General features: G+C 38.8%; 1 protein-coding gene across 1 annotated transcript in view; it reads left to right on the forward strand.

The window, feature by feature from the left end:
• The first annotated feature begins 209 nt into the window (after window positions 1-209).
• The window catches only part of slc6a11b (solute carrier family 6 member 11b), a 74,918-nt gene continuing 53,533 nt past the window's right edge, over window positions 210-21,594 (forward strand). The window contains exons 1-7 of the mRNA XM_060910488.1: window positions 210-291; window positions 647-853; window positions 6,164-6,298; window positions 7,169-7,309; window positions 12,689-12,770; window positions 13,740-13,872; window positions 18,432-18,566. Coding sequence (XP_060766471.1) covers window positions 661-853; window positions 6,164-6,298; window positions 7,169-7,309; window positions 12,689-12,770; window positions 13,740-13,872; window positions 18,432-18,566 — 819 coding nt within the window. The 5' untranslated portion in view covers window positions 210-291; window positions 647-660. The remainder of the gene's footprint in view (window positions 292-646; window positions 854-6,163; window positions 6,299-7,168; window positions 7,310-12,688; window positions 12,771-13,739; window positions 13,873-18,431; window positions 18,567-21,594) is intronic.

The following is a 21,594-nucleotide window of genomic DNA, read 5'->3' on the forward strand; positions in this document are numbered from 1 at the left end:
AGGAGGATGCGAGTCCCGTTACCACATGGCTCTTTTCCAACCAGAGACGTTTTGAGATCAGACACAGGAACCGGAGCTGAGCAACAGCAAGAACAGCAAATCCGTCCATCTTTCGGCAGCCGAGATCTTTCTCCAAACACCCCCATTTCCTACCATACAGATTTAGACATTTATTCCTATTTGTCCTTCTTTTATTCTGGTATAAGGGACTTGAACTGATCCTCTGGGGTTGAGACTGATAACAGGTGATCAGCCAAGAAAGGATTTAAGCTACTTCAGGACCTTATATTGGTGAGTAAAACATCTTCATCGGATTCAACTCCATCAGTTTTGCTATGATCTGCAGCTCGTGCATGTTGAATAATCAGAGATCAATATGGCCACTGTGTTGGAGCTATAGTATTATAGGCACACACTGGTGAATTAAATGCCTGTCTTTGATGCGCTTTTGCCCCGCGTGCGTGTGTGTGTGCGTGCATGCGCGTGTGTGTGCATGTTTGCATGCATATGCATGCATGCATGCATATGCATGCATGCATGCGCGCGTGTGCCTGAGTTTCGTCGCGAGACATTTTGGAGTCGGGTCCGGTTTTCTCCTCGCATGCTCCGGCTCGGACGCAGCGCTTTACCCGCTTTTCGCTCGCAGGCTGTTGGGAGGTGATGACAGCCGACAAGCCCGTGCCCATGGTGAACGGGAGGCACGCGGAAGACGCCGAGGCTCCGCACACGAGCCCCGTGCACGAGCGCGGCCAGTGGGGCAGCAAGGTGGAGTTTGTCCTGTCTGTGGCCGGAGAGATCATCGGACTCGGCAACGTGTGGAGGTTCCCATATCTCTGCTACAAGAACGGAGGAGGTGAGGCGCTCCAGATCATCCCATTCATCATTTGATCATTTGAAAATATTAACATTGATTCCAAAAACTCTTAAAGGTGCACTGATGATGTATCCTACAAAGCACAATGAACACCTGCGAGGTTGCATTACAGTGCTGAAATAATGTCTACACAGTCTAATCTACTGTTAATCAAGGAATATTTTTGGTTAATGATTCCAGCTTTCTAACCTCCAGCTTTTAAACTTTTTTCCAAACAGAACCTTTGGATTGATCCCCATTTAATACAATTTGATCAATTTGAGGTCTGGACAAACATCCAGAAATATGACATTTACACAATACTAGTGTACTTTGTGGTGATAAAAACATTCCTGGGAGCTCCTGCACGATGAAAGAGTTATAGGTTTGTGCAGGCTTTGAGAAATTATTTTAGCTGTCGCTTCTTGATGCATGTCTGCACTAGTGCTTTGGCATCAGCTTTATAATCATGGTGTATTGGTTTAAATTGGAATTTCATAGAATTTAAAACCCAAAGTGACAAAAGAAAAGAAAAAAAGATTAAGGTTATTTCTTAGGGGACAAACTCGCTTAAGCAGGCTAGATAGATGCATCTTAAAACAAAAGTAATGGCTAAGTCAGTACTTTACAGTAAGTGTGACTTTAACACTGAGGAGGTTGGAGGTTTTTTAGCAACCTGTACAGACTTTACATAAGTCCGGCTGGTCATATCTCTGCTACAAGAACGGAGGAGGTGAGGCGTTCCAGATCATCCCATTCATCATTTGATCATTTGAAAATATTAACATTGATTCCAAAACTCTTAAAGGTGCACTGATGATGTATCCTACAAAGCACAATGAACACCTGCGAGGTTGCATTACAGTGCTGAAATAATGTCTACACAGTCTAATCTACTGTTAATCAAGGAATATTTTTGGTTAATGATTCCAGCTTTCTAACCTCCAGCTTTTAAACTTTTTTCCAAACAGAACCTTTGGATTGATCCCCATTTAATACAATTTGATCAATTTGAGGTCTGGACAAACATCCAGAAATATGACATTTACACAATACTAGTGTACTTTGTGCTGAGAAAAACATTCCTGGGAGCTCCTGCACGATGAAAGAGTTATAGGTTTGTGCAGGCTTTGAGAAATTATTTTAGCTGTCGCTTCTTGATGCATGTCTGCACTAGTGCTTTGGCATCAGCTTTATAATCATGGTGTATTGGTTTAAATTGGAATTTCATAGAATTTAAAACCCAAAGTGACAAAAAAAAAAGAAAAAAGATTGCGGTTATTTCTTAGGGGACAAACTCGCTTAAGCAGGCTAGATAGATGCATCTTAAAAACCAAAAGTAATGGCTAAGTCAGTACTTTACAGTAAGTGTGACTTTAACACTGAGGAGGTTGGAGGTTTTTTAGCAACCTGTACAGACTTTACATAAGTCCGGCTGGTCATATCTCTGCTACAAGAACTGAGGAGGTGAGGCGCTCCAGATCATCCCATTCATCATTTGATCATTTGAAAATATTAACATTGATTCCAAAAACTCTTAAAGGTGCACTGATGATGTATCCTACAAAGCACAATGAACACCTGCGAGGTTGCATTACAGTGCTGAAATAATGTCTACACAGTCTAATCTACTGTTAATCAGGGAATATTTTTTGGTTAATGATTCCAGCTTTCTAACCTCCAGCTTTTAAACTTTTTTCCAAACAGAACCTTTGGATTGATCCCCATTTAATACAATTTGATTATTTTGAGGTCTGGACAAACATCCAGAAATATGACATTTACACAGTACTAGTGTACTTTGTGTTGAGAAAAACATTCCTGGGAGCTCCTGCACGATGAAAGAGTTATAGGTTTGTGCAGGCTTTTAGAAATTATTTTAGCCGTCGCTTCTTCATGCGTGTCTGCACTAGTGCTTTGGCATCAGCTTTATAATCATGGTGTATTAGTTTAAATTGGAATGTCATAGAATTTAAAACCCAAAGTGACAAAAAAAAGAAAAAAAGATTGCGGTTATTTCTTAGGGGACAAACTCGCTTAAGCAGGCTAGATAGATGCATCTTAAAAAACAAAAGTAATCGCTAAGTCAGTACTTTAAGTGTGACTTTAACACTGAGGAGGTTGGGAGGTTGGAATTTTTTTAGCAACCTGTACAGACTTTACATAAGTCCGGCTGGTCATATCTCTGCTACAAGAACGAAGGAGGTGAGGCGCTCCAGATCATCCCATTCATCATTTGATCATTTGAAAATATTAACATTAATTCCAAATCTCTTAAAGGTGCACTGATGATGTATCCTACAAAGCACAATGAACACCTGCGAGGTTGCATTACAGTGCTGAAATAATGTCTACACAGTCTAATCTACTGTTAATCAAGGAATATTTTTGGTTAATGATTCCAGCTTTCTAACCTCCAGCTTTTAAACCTTTTTCAAACAGAGCCTTTGGAAAAAGAATATTTGTTTGTTTGTTTGTTTGATCCCCATTTAATACAATTTGATCATTTTGAGGTCTGGACAAACATCCAGAAATATGACATTTACACAATACTAGTGTACATTGTGGTGATAAAAACATTCCTGGGAGCTCCTGCACACTGAAAGAGTTATAGGTTTGTGCAGGCTTTTAGAAATTATTTTAGCCGTCGCTTCTTCATGCATGTCTGCACTAGAGTGCTTTGGCATCAGCTTTATAATCATGGTGTATTGGTTTAAATTGGAATTTCATAGAATTCAAAACCCAAAGTGACAAAAAGAAAAGAAAAAAGATTGCGGTTATTTTTTAGGGGACAAACTCGGTTAAGCAGGCTAGATAGATGCATCTTAAAAACCAAAAGTAATGGCTACGGTAAGTCAGTACTTTAAGTGTGACTTTAACACTGGGGAGGTTGGAGGTTGTTTATCAATATGTACAGACTTTACATAAGTCCGGCTGGTCATAATTGAACACCATATGAGTTCATTCAACACTGTTCTTCAGAAAGGGTTTCCACTTAACTGAACTAAAGCCAACCCTCAAGTTATTTGGTGTCCATGTTTCGCATCTTTAGGTTCACACTACAGTGAACACACAGCTTGACAGTGTCCAGGAACATATCCAATAAGTTGTACAAAGTTTGTGGAAATCTGCAAAGATACTGTTACATTACAGAAATAACTTGTTCTTAAATTATATCCAGGTGATATAATAATGGTTTGTTTTGCAATGTTTACACGAAGTTCCCAGTGCTAAACTAACATTTTGCGCTCTTGGCACAAAGGGTTCTAGCCTTCTAATGGAAACATTCTTGTTTCTACTTGGAAGCTTTTTATTAACAGGAAATTTGAGTTATTGAGTTTTACACAGATTCAGGATTGGTGAAAACACTTTAGCCAGAAAGTTTAAATAAATTTTGGATTGTCCAGGAAGCAAAATTTCCTAAAGCTGCAACATAAAAAAGTAGTCGGTTACCCTGTTAACCTAAATAAATATTGCTAGTAGGAGCAAAGCTAAGTTCACGACTTCTAGTTAGCATGATTCAAGGTGAATGAAAACCATCACATGCTCATATGACAACATTTGCCAAGTAGTAGCATTTATTAGTTTAAACCAAATGAATTGATTTAGGATTCAAAATGGTTGTCACTACATTCTGTTTCAGTTATGCAATGAAGCCTTTTTTTTAACAGATGACAGTAGTGTCTTATAATACAACCCCGATTCCAAAAAAGTTGGCACAAAGTACAAATTGTAAATAAAAACGGAATGCAATAATTTACAAATCTCAAAAACTGATATTGTATTCACAATAGAACATAGACAACATATCAAACGTCGAAAGTGAGACATTTTGAAATTTCATGTAAAATATTGGCTCATTTGAAATTTCATGACAGCAACACATCTCAAAAAAATTGGGGACAGGGGCAATAAGAGGCTGGAAAAGTTAAAGGCACAAAAAAGGAACAGCTGGAGGACCAAATTGCAACTCATTAGGTCAATTGGCAATAGGTCATTAACATGACTGGGTATAAAAAGAGCATCTTGGAGTGGCAGCGGCTCTCAGAAGTAAAGATGGGAAGAGGATCACCAATCCCCCTAATTCTGCGCCGACAAATAGTGGAGCAATATCAGAAGGTTCTTCGACAGTGTAAAATTGCAAAGAGTTTGAACATATCATCATCTACAGTGCATAATATCATCAAAAGATTCAGAGAATCTGGAAGAATCTCTGTGCGTAAGGGTCAAGGCTGGAAAACCATACTGGGTACCCATGATCTTCGGGCCCTTAGACGGCACTGCATCACATACAGGCATGCTTCTGTATTGGAAATCACAAAATGGGCTCAGGAATATTTCCAGAGAACATTATCTGTGAACACAATTCACCGTGCCATCCGCCGTTGCCAGCTAAAACTCTATAGTTCAAAGAAGAAGCCGTATCTAAACATGATCCAGAAGCACAGACGTCTTCTCTGGGCCAAGGCTCATTTAAAATGGACTGTGGCAAAGTGAAAAACTGTTCTGTGGTCAGACGAATCAAAATTTGAAGTTCTTTATAGAAATCAGGGACGCCGTGTCATTCAGACTAAAGAGGAGAAGGACGACCCAAGTTGTTATCAGTGCTCAGTTTAGAAGCCTGCATCTCTGATGGTATGGGGTTGCATTAGTGCATGTGGCATGGGCAGCTTACACATCTGGAAAGACACCAGATGTTTACAGACTGTTGTAAAGAGAAAAGGGGATGTCTCACAGTGGTAAACATGGCCTTGTCCCAACTTTTTTGAGATGTGTTGTTGTCATGAAATTTAAAATCACTTAATTTTTCTCTTTAAATGATGCATTTTCTCAGTTTAAACATTTGATATGTCCTCTATGTTCTATTCTGAATAAAATATGGAATTTGAAACTTCCACATCATTGCATTCCGATTTTATTTACAATTTGTACTTTGTCCCAACTTTTTTGGAATCGGGGTTGTAGTCCTATTAACACTCTTTACATCAACTTGAAATTAAACATGTAAACTTGACATAAAACTTACACTTATCTGTGTCAGCTCATGTAATGTATCATATTAACAAGAACCAAATTAATTTATTTATTTGAAAGTAATAGTGTCCACCATTCACATTACATCATACAGACTAAAAGACCAAAGTAGCCACTGTGTTTGTAATGGAAAAATTGTCCATGATGACACTTGTTGATGCTTTTAGCCAGCAGTAATGAAATGACGCAGCCACTACGACACTCTCAGTGTTTGCTTACAATGTGAACAAAGGAAATTGCTCCGTGGCGGAATGATGACTCTGGTCTGTTTTTCAGGTGCTTTCTTTGTGCCTTATGTCATCTTCTTCGTGTGCTGTGGTATCCCTGTGTTCTTCCTGGAGACAGCGCTAGGCCAGTTTACCAGTGAAGGAGGAATCACATGCTGGAGAAAAGTGTGTCCACTTTTTGAGGGTACGTAAAGGTCAAAATTCCTTACACTGGTAATGTCAGCTAATATAATTTCTATACACTGTTTTTAAATTTTTTATTTATTTATTTTTTTTGCAAACAGAGCTTTGTTGATATGACAGAGAATTTATTACAATGAATACGCAGCAGAAACAGTAATATAAAAAGATCACTTTTAGCAGGATAAATATTTGGTTGGATAGATTAAAATATGCTACTGACAAGTATATATTATGTAAGTTTAATACAGTACGGTAATGTATACTCTCACAATGCTGAATCAAATTATGTTTAACTATTTCATCATGAGATCCCAGTTTCGAATCTGATTAGCACATGGTTACTGCCCCCTAGTGTCCTACAGTGTGTTTGGTTGTTGCACAAAATAACAATATTTTCTTAATTCGGACATTATTGCTGTTCCATTGGTGCGATTTTGCCAACACTGATAAAACTTAACCTGAAATAATCCAATTTTATAAACTGTAAATGCCCATGACTTCACTTAATACCAAACAGAGATGTGATGATGTACCATGATATGGAAATCTGAGATAGTTTTACTATTCGTTTTATAGTACCCTTTATATTTAGATGATGTACAGTAAAGTTATTCCAGAGTCGCTTAATTCTGTAATTAGCAAAAGTCAGAGAAATTTATTTTTCTGATAAACTACATGAGCAATCTTTGTAAAAAAGTCAGTTGAAAAAAATATATTCAGTGCAGTGTTGTTTGACATTTATTGACACTTCTGACAAACATGAAGTTACTCTGTGTGCACATATGATAATGAAAATAATATGCATCTGAATGTTAGTATCTAATAGAACCTCATAGTAAGATAAATATCCTTGTACTTCTTTATTTTTAAGGTATTGGTTATGCAACTCAGGTCATTGAGGCGCATCTGAACGTGTATTATGTGATTATTTTGGCATGGGCAATCTTCTACCTGTTTAACTGCTTCACCACCGAGCTGCCCTGGGCCTCCTGCGGCCATTACTGGAATACAGGTCTGTTCATCTCTACATCAGTTCAGGAGTGTTATTATGACAGCCTGTGGTAGTCAAACTGATCTCAGACAAAGTTCTCAGAGCAATTTTAATAAACCAAAACCACCTTGTTTAATTTTTTAGAATTGTAAAAACAAACCATCCTAACCTTAACCATTCATACACATTACGCACATGATAAGTGTATATGGCCCATTCTATAATTGCTGGTATATTTTAAGTGTTGACTCTATTAGTCATCATCAGCTCTGTTATCATTAAACTGGGCAATCCATTAACAAAATTGGTGATAACAGAGTTGACATTTTCCACCATTTTGTGTCTTAACTCCATGTGCTAACCCCAAACCAGCTACCACAGTGCATGTATAAAAACAGAATTTTATGGCTTTTAATCATATTATTGTTTTAAAAAAATGAGTGAGAGATTCACTCCAATATCACGATAACAGATTTGGCGAATAATTAATCTACTGTTGGTGTATCCTCAACATTTTGTTCAAATTAATGAGAGTAGAACCAACATACCTCACTACCTTTCTGAAGTTTCCCGCCAGAGGAAGCGACATCTCTTGGTGTAGGTGTGATGCGTATTATTAAGTCTTTGTGGATTTTATGTGGTTTTATAACAGAGTTAACAGAGTTGATAAGAACATTGGGATGGATAAAATATATATTTTCATTACTGAAATTTCACAAAATACAGAAAATAGACTTTCTGTGCATTTGATTTTATAACAGTTAATAGAATAAGCCCCGAAAACAGATTATTAGACTGAATCACTTCATGTTTATTCAAACTGAATGGCTCAATCAGTAGTTCATGACAGCCAATAATGTGGGGGGTAGGAGTCATTTAGCTAATGTTTTATGGATAAATTTGGTCTAAATGTACATGAAGCACTGCTGTTGGTGAAAGTTTGTCATAATTTGCATTATTGTTCAAAACTGATTCAATAAAGATTTCTTTTGTGGAAAATAATGATAGGTTTATCTCAGAGACACAAACTGTACCCCAAATTCTACAATGACATTATATATATATATATATATATATATATATATATATATATATATATATATATATATATATATATATATATATTCATCCCCCTTGGTGTTTGTCCTGTTTTGTTGCATTACAAGCTGGAATTAAAATTTGGGGGGTTAGCACCATTTGATTTACACAACATGCCTACCACTTTAAAGGTGCACATTGTTTTTTTTTTTTTTATTGTGACAGAAACAATAATTAAGATGAAAAAACAGAAATCTGGAGTGTGCATAAGTATCCCCCCCCGCCAAAGTCAATACTTTATAGAACCACCTTTTGCTGCAATCACAGCTGCAAGTCTCTGGGGGTATGTCTCTATTAGCTTAGCACATCTAGCCACTGGGATTTTTGACCATTCCTCAAGGCAAAACTGCTCCAACTCCTTCAAGGTAGATGGTTTGCGTTGATGTACAGCAATCTTCAAGTTATGCCACATATTCTCAATTGGATTAAGGTCTGGGCTTTGATTAGGCCATTCCAAGACATTTAAATGTGTCTCTTTAAACCACTCCAGTGTAGCTTTAGCAGTATGTTTAGGGTCATTGTCCTGCTAGACCGTGAACCTTTGTCCCAGTCTCAAACCTCTGGCTGACTCAAACAGGTTTTCCTCCAGAATTGCCCTGTATTTAGTGCCATCCATCTTTCCTTCAGTCCTGACCAGCTTTCCTGTCCCTGCAGATGAAAAACATCCCCACACCATGATGCTGCCACCACCATGCTTCACTGTAGGAATGGTGTTCTCAGGGTGTTTGGTTTGCGCCACACATGGCATTTCCCATGATGGCCACAAAGATCAATTTTAGTCTCATTTGACCAGAGAATCTTCTTCCATGTGTTTGGGGAGTCTGCCACATGCTGTTGGGTAAACTCCAAATGTGTTTTCTTAAGCAATTACTTTTTTTAAACCTTTCATTATTTTCCACAAAAGAAATCTTTGCAGCTCCTTCAGTGTTATCTTTGGTGTCTTTGTTGCGTCTCTGATTAATGCCCTCCTTACCTGATCTGTGAGTTTTGGTGGGCGGCCTTCTCTTGTCAGGTTTGTAGTGTATTCTTTCCATTTTGCTATAATGGATTTAATGGTGCTAACTGGGATACTCAAAGTTTGGGATATTTTTTATAACCCAACCCTGATCTACATTTCTCCACAACTTTGTTTCTGACCTGTTTGGAGTGCTCCTTGGTTTTCATGTTGCTTGCTTAGTCGTGTTGCAGAGTCAGGGTCCTTCCAGAACAGGTTGATTTATCTAGACATCATGTGACAGATCATGTGACACTTTGATTGCACACAGGTGGATCTTAATCAACTAATTATGTGACTGATGAAGGGTTTCATACAAAAGGGGGTGAATACCTATGCACACTCCAGATTTCTGTTTTTTCATCTTAATTATTGTTTGTGTCACAATAAAACAACAATGTGCACCTTTAAAGTTGTAGGCATGTTGTGTAAATCAAATGGTGCTAACCCTCTGAAAATCCATTTTAATTCCAGCTTGTAATGCGACAAAGCAGGACAAACACCAAGGAGGATGAATACTTTTGCAAGGCACTGTATATATATATATATATATATATATATATATATATATATATATATATATATATATATATATACACACACACACTGGAAAATGAATTTTTTATGTTGCAATTTTTACTTTTTTGAAACTAGCCCAATCTGGCAATCCTGTCATTAACTGTACTGTCTGCTGGCCCTCCCTGCCCTGAGCATGGGGCAGCATGATTCCTGCCCAATGGGCCTTTATTGGCACTTGTTGCAGTTCCCATTTTTAACCACTAGGTGCAGTAATAATACTGCATTCAATTAAAACGCGTAACTTGTAACTTCTGATCTCAGATGAGGAAAAAAAAAACTAAAGTTCTCCCTCAACTTCAAATCCCTACTGGTAAACTTGAGATGGCCTCCTCACCCAGGAATTCAGCAAGTGATGCCAAATTAGCTTAGCTGCTCACAGCATCAACCGTAAACAAAGTAGCACTTCTTACCTTTAAATGAGTTATACTGTATATACAAGCATGAGATTTGGATCAATCAACATACAAACATCTTTGCTTGTTAAATCCATAACATTAACCATATAATTTGCTGTTTTCAAGAGTTAAATATACATCATTCATCTCTGGCTAGCTTGTTGCTAACACATGGGGGTGTCCATGGTTTTTCCTACTTTATAGCTCATCCTGAGATTTGTGCTTACAATCTCTCAGTCACAAGCAAGAAGCCTTAAGTGCTGAGCTACATTACTGAGTGACTATTAAACAGTTCAGCGTGTTGGATATTATTAAAACTCAGCTTTGCTAAGGTCAGAAAAAAGACAACAACCTGCAATGCTACTGTCTATAAGTAGATGTACAGTAACTGGCTTTTTGAGATACAGTGCCCTCTATGATTATTGGTAACCCTTGTAAAGATTAGTAAAAAAGGGTTAGAAATCCACCTTTTGGTAAAGTAGCTTCATCTCACCCTAAAAAAAAGAGAAAAATCTGACCTTTCATTGAAAAATTTACTCAGAGGAAAACAAATCCCACATCAAGAAATACTTATGTTCAGCAAAAACACATGTGCCACTATTATTGACACCCCTGCATTTAATACTTTGTACAACCTCCCTTTGCCAGTAAAACAGCACTGAGTCTCTCCGATAAAATTTTATAAGGTTGGAGATAGAGAGCAGGGCATCTGAGACCATTCCTCTAGACAATCTCTCCAGATCATCCAGGGTCCGAGGCTCTCTCTTGTGCACTCTGCTCTTCAGCTCACTCCACAGGTTTTCAGTGGGGTTCAGGTCAGGGGACTGAGATGGCCATGGCAGAAGTTTGATTCTGTGGTCAGCTAACTGTTTTTGTGTTGATTTGGACATATGCTTCAGATCAGTGTCCTGCTGGAAGATCCAATGATGACGCAGGTTTAGTTTCCTGATAGAGGCAGCCAGATTTTGATTTAAAATGTCCTGGTATTTCTTGGAGTCCATGATGTCATGTACCCTAGTAAGGTTTTCAGGGCTTTTGGAGGAAAAACAGCCCCAAAAAACATCACAGAACTGACACTATATTTTACATTTGGGATCGTTTTTTTTTTCATTATAGCTATCCTTCTTTTTACACCAAACCAACCCTCAAGTGTTTATTGCCAGAAAGATCCTTTTTTTTTAAACATCAGAATATAGAACACGGTTCCAGTCAAAGCTGTAGTAGTGTTTCGCAAACTTCAGGTGTTTACGCTTGTTGTTAACTAAAAGAAAAGGCTTTTTTTCTGGCATACCTTCCAAATAATCTGTTGGCATGGAGGCGGAGTCTGATGGTGGTTTTGGAGACTTGGAAACCCCAAGATTTTACTTTGTCTTGTAATTCACCAACAGTGATTCCTGGGGATTTTTTTTTGCCTCTCTGACCATCTTCCTCACTGTACATGGAGCAAAATAAACTTCGGTCCTCTTCCAGACAAGTTTGTAACAGTTCCGGTCGGTGTCCACATTTTTATTATTGCCCTAACAGTAGAAATGGACATTTTCAGGCGTGTAGCTATTTTTTTTATAACCATTCCCTGACTAGTGAAGGTCAACGCACTTCTCTCTGATTTGGTTTGTGTGTTCTTTTATTTTTCCCATGTTGCTGGATGACTAAGGAAATTTGGCCTCTCTGTTACCTCATATTTGTACCCCAGTTAATCAGGAAGTCATGGATTATAGCATGAAAGTTCCTACACATGCTGATCAACTCAAAAATGTACAATTTAAATGGGAAACATGCTTCAGTTGCGTAGAGTTCACTATAATTTCTAGGGGTGACAATAATAGTAGCACATGGTTTTGTTGAAAAGAATTATTTCTTGATGAGGGATATGTCTTTCTCTGAATAAATTTTCAATTAAAGGTTGGAGTTTTCTCAGTGTGAAGGCACTGTATATTATTTTAGTGGAAATACTAATAGAATTAGTCATTAGTGTTGCCAGCTCTCATGTTTTTGGTCCCTGGTTTGAGCCTGAGCTCAGGTAACTGTATGTTGTTTTGTATGTTTTCCCTCTGTCTATGTGGGTTACCTCCAGGTTCTCCAGTTTCTTTGCACCATCTAAAAAAAACTTGTCAGTAAGTGCATCGGCTGTGCCAAATTGCTCCAGGGCTGAATGTAAGCAATGTGTGTATGGTTGTGCCCAGTATACCACAACCCTGACAGTATACCACAACCCTGATAAAGTGGTTGATGAACACATGCAATTCCACATATATATATATATATATATATATATATATATATATATATATATATATATATATATATATATATTTTTTTTTTTTTCATTTTTAGAAAACTGTGTGGATTTCAACAATGCCAGTGTGGCAAACCTCAGCAACCCTTATGCCACCTCACCAGTCATGGAGTTTTGGGAGTAAGTATAACTTTTTTTTTGTATTTATTTGTAACATATTTGATAGATGACATGTTAACAGCCTTGTCATAGAAATAGTAACTGAATATCAAAGCGATATATATGAAAAATATCTTGTCTCTTATTTTTTATTCATATAAACTTGTGAAAAGACTCCTGCTCTTTAAATGAGAGGTTTTTTTATGTCAGACTCTAATTTGACAACAGTCTGTAGAGATTTCATTGAGAAACTAGTTTCAAGATTTCAAGTGACTTTCACTTACGATCTATCTGGTGTCATCAGTATAAAAGCCAAGGAAGTCACAAAGCACAGTGATGCTCATGCTTGCCAGACAGTTTTTGGCACGGCACATCCATGGAGCAATTGGGCTGCCGCTTACTATTCCACAGAACTGCGTAACCTTTTTCACTGATAATTTGTCATTCTTTTCGCATTGCTGTTGTGAACAAGCATCAAAAGGGCACTTGCACAGCTAGAAATGGTATGGACACAAATTTGGCGCGGAATGTTTTCTGTATGTTTGCCAAGGCCAGGCCTTAGCAGTCAGATCGTTCTTACGACTCAGACCTTGGACCTCATCCAGGAACATGTCAGAGATGATTAATGGCAGAAGGACAGAGAGCCTGAGACAGGACTGTGGCTTTTATACATCTAACATGCGATCTTGCAAAACTCAAAGCGCGACTGATTTTAAGTAAAAATTTCACACGTCAATTTCAGGGTAACATCAGGGTCTTGAAGGTAATATAATCAGGACCTGTTTAATCTGTGTAAACTGGTATGTCTGGGTTCGGTTCAGGTCAAATTTAGATAATAAATTTAAACTTCACCCTTGATCTGAGACTGAATGAACTTGTCCGTTCCACTCTTCGACAACATGGTGAATGATGAATGGAAAATATGAACTAATATGAACAACTTCTCATGATATGGCCATGTTTTCATGGTGAAATTATTTTTTTGTTCAGACGACGTGTCCTCAGTATATCTGGTGGAATTGAGCAGATTGGAAAGCTGCGCTGGGAACTCGCTCTGTGCCTTGCAGTGGCTTGGTTCATATGTTATTTCTGCATATGGAAAGGTCCTAAATCAACTGGGAAGGTAAACTCAAGGGTTATGTTTCCCTACAAAGACAAACGCTTTGGGACAAAAACAATCTTTTCTATCTCTGCTTTATCTTGTGACAAAGTGACTGGAAAATTACACTGGAGAAAATGTGTTTCTAAAAATCAACCTGCAAGATGTTTGGTGGAACATGTAGAATAGTTTGGAGCATCTATGTTATTGTAGTTACTGAAGTTTTGCCTTTGCAGGGAATTACAGTGGTGCTTGAAAGTTTATGAACCCTTCAGAATTTTCTATATTTCTCCATAAATATGACCTAAAACATTGTCAGATTTTCACACAAATCCTAAAAGTAGATAAAGAGAACCCAGTTAAACAAATGAGGCAAAAATATTATACTTGGTCATTTATTTATTGAGGGAAATGATCCAATATTACATATCTGTGAGTGGCAAAAGTATGTGAACCTCTAGGATTAGCAGTTAATTTGAAGGTGAAATTAGAGTCAGGTGTTTTCAATCAATGGGATGACAACCAGGTGTGAGTGGGCACCCTGTTTTATTTAAAGAACAGGGATCTATCAAAGTCTGATCTTCACAACACATGTTTGTGGAAGTGTATCATGGCATGAACAAAGGAGATTTCTGAGGACTTCAGAAAAAGCGTTGTTGATGCTCATCAGGCTGGAAAAGGTTACAAAACCATCTCTAAAGAGTTTGGACTCCACCAATCCACAGTCAGACAGATTGTGTACAAATAGAGGAAATTCAAGACCATTGTTACCCTCCCAAAGAGTGGTCGACCAACAAAGATCACTCCAAGAGCAAGGGGTGTAATAGTCGGCGAGGTCACAAAGGACCCCAGGGTAACTTCTAAGCAATTGAAGGCCTCTCTCACATTGGCTAATGTTAATGTTCATCAGTCCAGCATCAGGAGAACACTGAACAACAATGGTGTGCATGGCAGGGTTGCAAGGAGAAAGCCACTGCTCTCCAAAAAGAACATTGCTGCTCATCTGCAGTTTGCTAAAGATCACGTGGACAAGCCAGAAGGCTATTAGAAAAATGTTTTGTGGGCGGATGAAACCAAAATAGAACTCTTTGGTTTAAATGAGAAGCGTTATGTTTGGAGAAAGGAAAACACTGCATTCCAGCATAAGAACCTTATCCCATCTGTGAAACATGGTGGTGGTAGTATCATGGTTTGGGCCTGTTTTGCTGCATCTGGGCCAGGACGGCTTGCCATCATTGATGGAACAATGAATTCTGAATTATACCAGCAAATTCTAAAGGAAAATGTCAGGACATCTGTCCATGAACTGAATCTCAAGCGAAGGTGGGTCATGCAGCAAGACAACGACCCTAAGCACACAAGTCATTCTACCAAAGAATGGTTAAAGAAGAATAAAGTTGATGTTTTGGAATGGCCAAGTCAAAGTTCTGACCTTAATCCAATCGAAATGTTGTGGAAGGACCTGAAGCAAGCAGTTCATGTGAGGAAACCCACCAACATCCCAAAGTTGAAGCTGTTCTGTACGGAGGAATGGGCTAAAATTCCTCCAAGCCGGTGTGCAGGACTGATCAACAGTTACCGGAAACGTTTAGTTGCAGTTATTGCTGCACAAAGGGGTCACACCAGATACTGAAAGCAAAGGTTCACATACTTTTGCCACTCACAGATATGTAATATTGGATCATTTTCCTCAATAAATAAATGACCAACTATAATATTTTTGTCTCATTTGTTTAACTGGGTTCTCTTTATCTACTTTTAGGACTTGTGTGAAAATCTGATGATGTTTTAGGTCATATTTATGCAGCAATATGGAAAATTCTAAAGGGTTCACAAACTTTCACGCACCACTGTATGTATGCATTTGTGTAAGAAAGGAAAAAAAAGAAAGGAATGAGTGTGGAATTTTACTGATTCAGCTCCCTCTTTCCTTACATATCTAAATCTTGAGGAAATCAGTTTTGTATTTACAATGTCTTTAATATTGTGATTAAGGAGAGATGGCTAATGGCTATCTACATCTAAACTATTTAGAACTAAAAATGAATTTAGCTTTTGGAAGGAAGGGGGACCTCATCTGTATAAAGGTCTTCAAAAGGGCACAGTAGTTCACCTGTCAACTACTGACTGTCCTTTGACTGACTACTGACTCAACCTCATGCTTATATGGCCATGTTCCATGTTCATGTTTTTGTTAGTTTAATTTAAAAAAGTGCAACATGATATAAAAATTCATGCAACCTACTAACATCTGTTAGAAAAATTATCATGGAAGAAATTTTTTTTTCCAGATGAAAGATACAAGTTTGGCGTTCTGTTGTCTTCACCCTGTGCTCCAGTCCAGTGAGGACTTTCATCCTTAGATGCTAGCCTTCCTCTGGATGCGATTTGCTTAGTGGTCTTTAAGAACGCCGAACAAACTCAATGAGCCAGGAAGAAGAAAAGGAGAGGGATGTGTGAGGGGGAAAAGAGAGAAAGGAGAGGGTTGTGTGGGGAAAAACAAATGGGTTCACATTGTACAGGTCCCAGAGAAAAGAACTCGGCAGCGAGGCCCTGTATCTCTTGAAGTAGCTTTTGTTTGGCCATAAAGTAATGGGGAAGAATGTCCCTTCACGGCGAGGCTTTAGTGGCTAGGCCAAGATTGATTTCTGTATTCAGTGACGGAAAGTAGAGCGTTCATGAGGAGCATGCAGAGTTCCTCAGCTCGCCTCTTTCCTTCTGTGAGGAATTATGGTGGCTAGTGAAGCACTTTTTTCCTCCTGTTTGAACGCTATACACAACAGAGCATTCAGGGCTATTGCTAGGCTGCTCACTGCAGGCCTTTTGTGGCCATGTGTGATTCTCACATCAGTGGGCAGTAGATTTATGGCATGGAGCTGACCTGTGAATCCAAGGGTTTAAATGTTCACCTGGGGAGTGCTGGGAGAAAGTCAGCGTGCTTCCAAAACTCATGGCGAGTTTGTAGAAACCATGCACTTCCATCTAAGTGCCAAACAGATGATTTGCTTTCTGTGGTGTCCACAGTTTGGTATATGTCATCACAGTGTTGGACTAATTAAAAAGTCTAAAAAAAATTAGGAACTTGGAAGTGTTCCTTCTCTCATCATGAGAAAATCAAATATGCAAAAGTGACAGGCTCAAAGCTTTTTTGTTTGTTGTTCCAGATTCAACAACTTCAGTTGTTTTTCATCTGGTGCAGGTGAGAAAATGCTCACTCGTATTTCAATTACCGGTAAATGTGTCTTGAAATAAACAAAAGACCCAATTGCTTTTGCAACAAAGATCCTTAACAAGCGAGCAAGAATTGGCTATAAGCGAACATACATACTTAGCCTTGATTATGTAACCATGTGAACAGGATACCTGTTAATCCCCATAAAGTCACACTTGTTGTCCTGTAAATGTAACCTTAAGTACAGTAAATGGCCGAGGTCAAAGTGAAAGCATTGGCAATTGTACGTTGCTTTGCCACACATTTTCCCACACTGCCAACACATCCCGGTTGGGCTCCGTCTAGAGTGAAACAGGGCAGAAAGCTTTTGTGTCCCAACCCTGTCTTGTCCTTGCATGGACTTGACTCAATGCCAGAAGGACAAGAACCTAGTGCCACCCCCAAGTGCGGTTTTGTTCATGGAGCTGAAAGAACTTCACTATGCTGGAACTCATTTCTATGGACTTTGAATAGGTTTCTGCAAAAAAAAAAAATGTGTTAGCCACCCAGGCTAAAAAATCTCTAAAGTATATCTGCGGGCAAGCTGTGGCCTGATGTTCTGCCATGACTTGTACGGTGGAGTGAAGAATCAAAATCCACTTGTATCTCATGAGACAAATCTCTTTCCATTATTGTTGGAGACTTGATAATGTTTTAGACTTTGAAGATCATGTGGACAAATCACAAACCGGTAGCCTCTTGGGTATTCTATTTTTGTCCTTTTTTGTGAGTGAGACATGGTGCTAAGTGCTTCTTTCCATCAAAACCTCTGGCTCAGAGCTGAACCTTGTCCTTTCCCCTGAGAATCAGTCTTTCAGTCGGCTCTCAATTAGGCTTTTGAGAGCTGAACCTGCCTGCTTGGCATGCTTCAGAGCATTCCTTAACCCCTTCTCACCATCTCAAGAGTGTAGCTCCCACCACTCATCCTCCCTTATTCGCTGAAATGCTATTCACTTACACTTGGTAGATTAGTGAAAGAAAACCTCCTCATGTATTCATTTTTCTTTGTCATCCTTGCTTTAGCTCATTAAATCTACATCTTTCAGACCATATGCTTACTGAAAAAAAAACAGCTAGGCATAGCATGGATTCTGTGCTGGTCCAGGCTAGCTTATGCAAATTAATGTGAGCCTGGGGCTAGTTTAGCTTGTCAACAGGTATGGCCATGCTAGTTGACTAGCAAAATATTGTGGTCTTAATGGTACAACTACCATGGTCTTGCTAGTTCCTTTCTGGCAATTAGCATACATTAGCGTTTTGTTTTCAACACTGATTTTGTCTGGTGCATGGAGTAAGTATTTACTCCACATCGGGTGACTTCTTCAGTGAATATTCAGTTTCTTAACCTTTTTTAATACTATTCTTCCTGCAGGTGGTATACGTCACTGCAACCTTCCCTTATTTCATGTTGGTGATCTTGCTCATTCGAGGGATCACACTTCCTGGTGCAGCGGATGGAATCAAGTTCTACCTTTACCCTGACATCTCTCGGCTCTCAGACCCCCAGGTAAGAACACCATTCTTTATGTCATGTCGCATTTGCTGCAGGTGAGCTTGTTACTCGTTTATGAATTTAAAATATTAATAAAAAAAATACGGAACAGTGTTCTTTTATAGAGACATTGCTTACAAACTCCAAGACGTGCTCTCAAGCTAATTAATAAGTCCAGGGGCGTGTTTAGCCTATTTTTGGGGGTGCTCAAGCACCCCCAAAAACGAGCTCAGCACCCCCTAGCTCAGCACCCTCAAAAACACTGCTTTTGGACGTAATTTTCAGAAATAAGTGCCCTTGCGCACTGCGCAATGAATGTGTGCGCGGGCGTGTGTGTGTTCTTGAATTCACCTGTTACATGATAGTTCTATGAGCAGTAAAATACCTCTCCTCCTTGCATCCCCTCTGATTGGGTTGCCTGTCCGCACGAGTGCTTGCTACGACATGGTGTTTTTTTAACTGGATTCCACGCCGATGAGGAGCTCGAAGTAGCACCTGAGTATTACTGGCATAGCGAGATGTGAAGGTACGGACTGGAGTTACAATTGTTAAACACAACACAATAATATGCATAATGCAATATTGATGTTCCCTGGTCTATGAACAGAATGATAAAAACGACATTTATCATCCATATCGAGATACTTTTGTGCAGAGCTGTACAAGTGCTACGGTGCTAGACCACTATGTGTTAGTCAATTTTATTTAATGTAACATAGCGTTTACGTTTGCTTATCATTCACAAATCCAAACCCTGGTCATTGTCTGGGGGGACAGTGAGTGTGGTTTGGATATAGCCTACATTTTCAAAGCTTGCCAAGCCTAGTTGTGAGGCCACACAGCCAACTCGATTAATTAAAAAGTTAGCTGGCTAGTGAATGTTCATTCACGTAGTCTGGAATTATGACCACGTAAATTTAAGGTTTACAGTACAATCCCAGTCAGACTGTATCTCATTCTCAGGTAATAATTGTATAACAAATACCTTGGTCAATATGCCATTACACAATACACAATAACACATTAATTAACAATTACCACTGTTCAAAATGAATAGCTCCAACATTACAAATGCAGTAGTAGGTCTTGTTTAGATAAAAATATAACGTAAATATTTGTGTCAGTGGTTGTAAATGTGTAGATATCATAGTTTATTGGGTCAGCTTCTGTTAAAACATTGCATAAGTCTAGTCTTGTCTAGTCTAGTCTTCTTGTCTAGTTAAGTCTAGTCTAAATGCGGAATAAACGTGGAAACACTGTCGTTCAAGCCAGGTGCGTCTGTCAGCTCTGGGGGCTAAACACCCCCAAAGATCAGATGCTAGAATCGCCCCTGAATAAGTCCGAAGGTTTTTTGACCTGTTTGCACAGAATAATAACTTTTTAAAACCCATTTATTTGATGCAGCAGATCTGATTTCCCCTAGACCTAGATGACACTAAATCAAACTACTTTTCTAATCCCTTAAAGCTGCAGGACCCACCGGCAGGTCAAGACACACACATACTGTACATCCCTCACACATACAACTCCAATTCCAAAAAAGTTGGGATATTTTCCAAAATGCAATAAAAACATAAATCTGTGATTTGTTAATTCATGTGAACCTTTATTTAACTGACAAAAATACAAAGAAAAGATTTTCAATAGTTTTACTGACCAACTTAATTGCATTTTGTAAGTATAAATGAAATTATAATTTGATGCCTGCACACTCAAAAAAAGTTGGGACAGGCAAAATAAGACTGAAAAGGTCATGGGATATTCAAGTAACACCATTTTGGAAGATTTCACAATCAGCAGGTTAATTGCGATTGTGATTGGGTATAAAAGGTACTGCCTGAGAAACCATCATGCCAATGTGACAAAGATAGTCACATGGGCTTGAGAGTACTTCGGAAAACTGTTGTCACTGAACACACTCCACTGCTGCATCCAGAAATGCAACCTGAAACTGTATTGTGCAAGGAGGAAGCCATTCATCAATTCTATGCAGAAATACCGCCAATTTCTCTGGGCCTGAACTCATTTCAGATGGACCAAAAGTCAGTGGAAACGTGTGCTGTGGTCAGAGGAGTCCACATTTCAGCTTGTTTTTGGGAAAACCAGACGTTAAGTTCTCAGTGCCAAAGGTGAACATGACTGTCTAGCTTGTTATCAGTGAAAAGTGCAAAAGCCAGCAACTGTGATGGCATGGGGGGCATCAGTGCCCACGACATGGGTGAGTTGCATGTGTGTGAAGGTACCGTTGATATATTGGGGCATATATTGGGATTTTTGAGAGACATATTCATCAAGGCAACGTCTCTTCCCAGGAAGTCCGTGCTTATTTGAGCAGGATAATGCCAGGCCTCATTCTGCACAGGCTACAACAGCGTGGCTACGTAGACACAGAGTGCATGTGCTTGACTGGCTTGCTGCCAGTCCAGCTCTGTCCCCATCCTTGACTTGCAAGTGACATCAAAGCCAATTAGAAAACTGGATGTCGGCCATGTTGGTGGATATAGAAATGCGGGGTCCAGTGACATTCCATATAAAACACTGTAGTCACGCATGCACAACTCTTCGTTTTCACTGCTTTAAGCGGATTTTTTTTCTTTTAAGCTATGCCATATCTTTGTGCTGTGTATGGCTGTGGTCACAATAGTACTCATGACTGTGGTAAATTCAGATTTTTTTAGAATTTCATCCGTGATTCAGAAAGAGGGCGAGGAAACTCTGAGGCTTAGTACGGAGAGGAGACAAGCATGGCTGAACAACATCGGCAGGGCTGACGATGATTTCACCAACGCTTAAAATCATAACAACTCGTGTTTGTAGTGATCATTTTATCTAAGGTGAGATTTAAAAGCTTTCTAAATAATATCATGGAAGAATTTTATTTCGTGTTGCTAGAATTTTGCTATAAAATGAGCATTCTCTTGTCGTGGTTCGCTCGATCGTATTTATCATTTTAACACATGCATTACCATTTCCATTGAGAGGACTGTAGGTTTTGTTGAGCACTTAGAGATATCACAAAAAAATTTAAGCTGTTCAGCACTTG

Source organism: Neoarius graeffei, chromosome 26 (assembly GCF_027579695.1).
Source record: "Neoarius graeffei isolate fNeoGra1 chromosome 26, fNeoGra1.pri, whole genome shotgun sequence".
In the NCBI taxonomy this organism is placed as follows: Eukaryota; Metazoa; Chordata; class Actinopteri; order Siluriformes; family Ariidae; genus Neoarius; species Neoarius graeffei.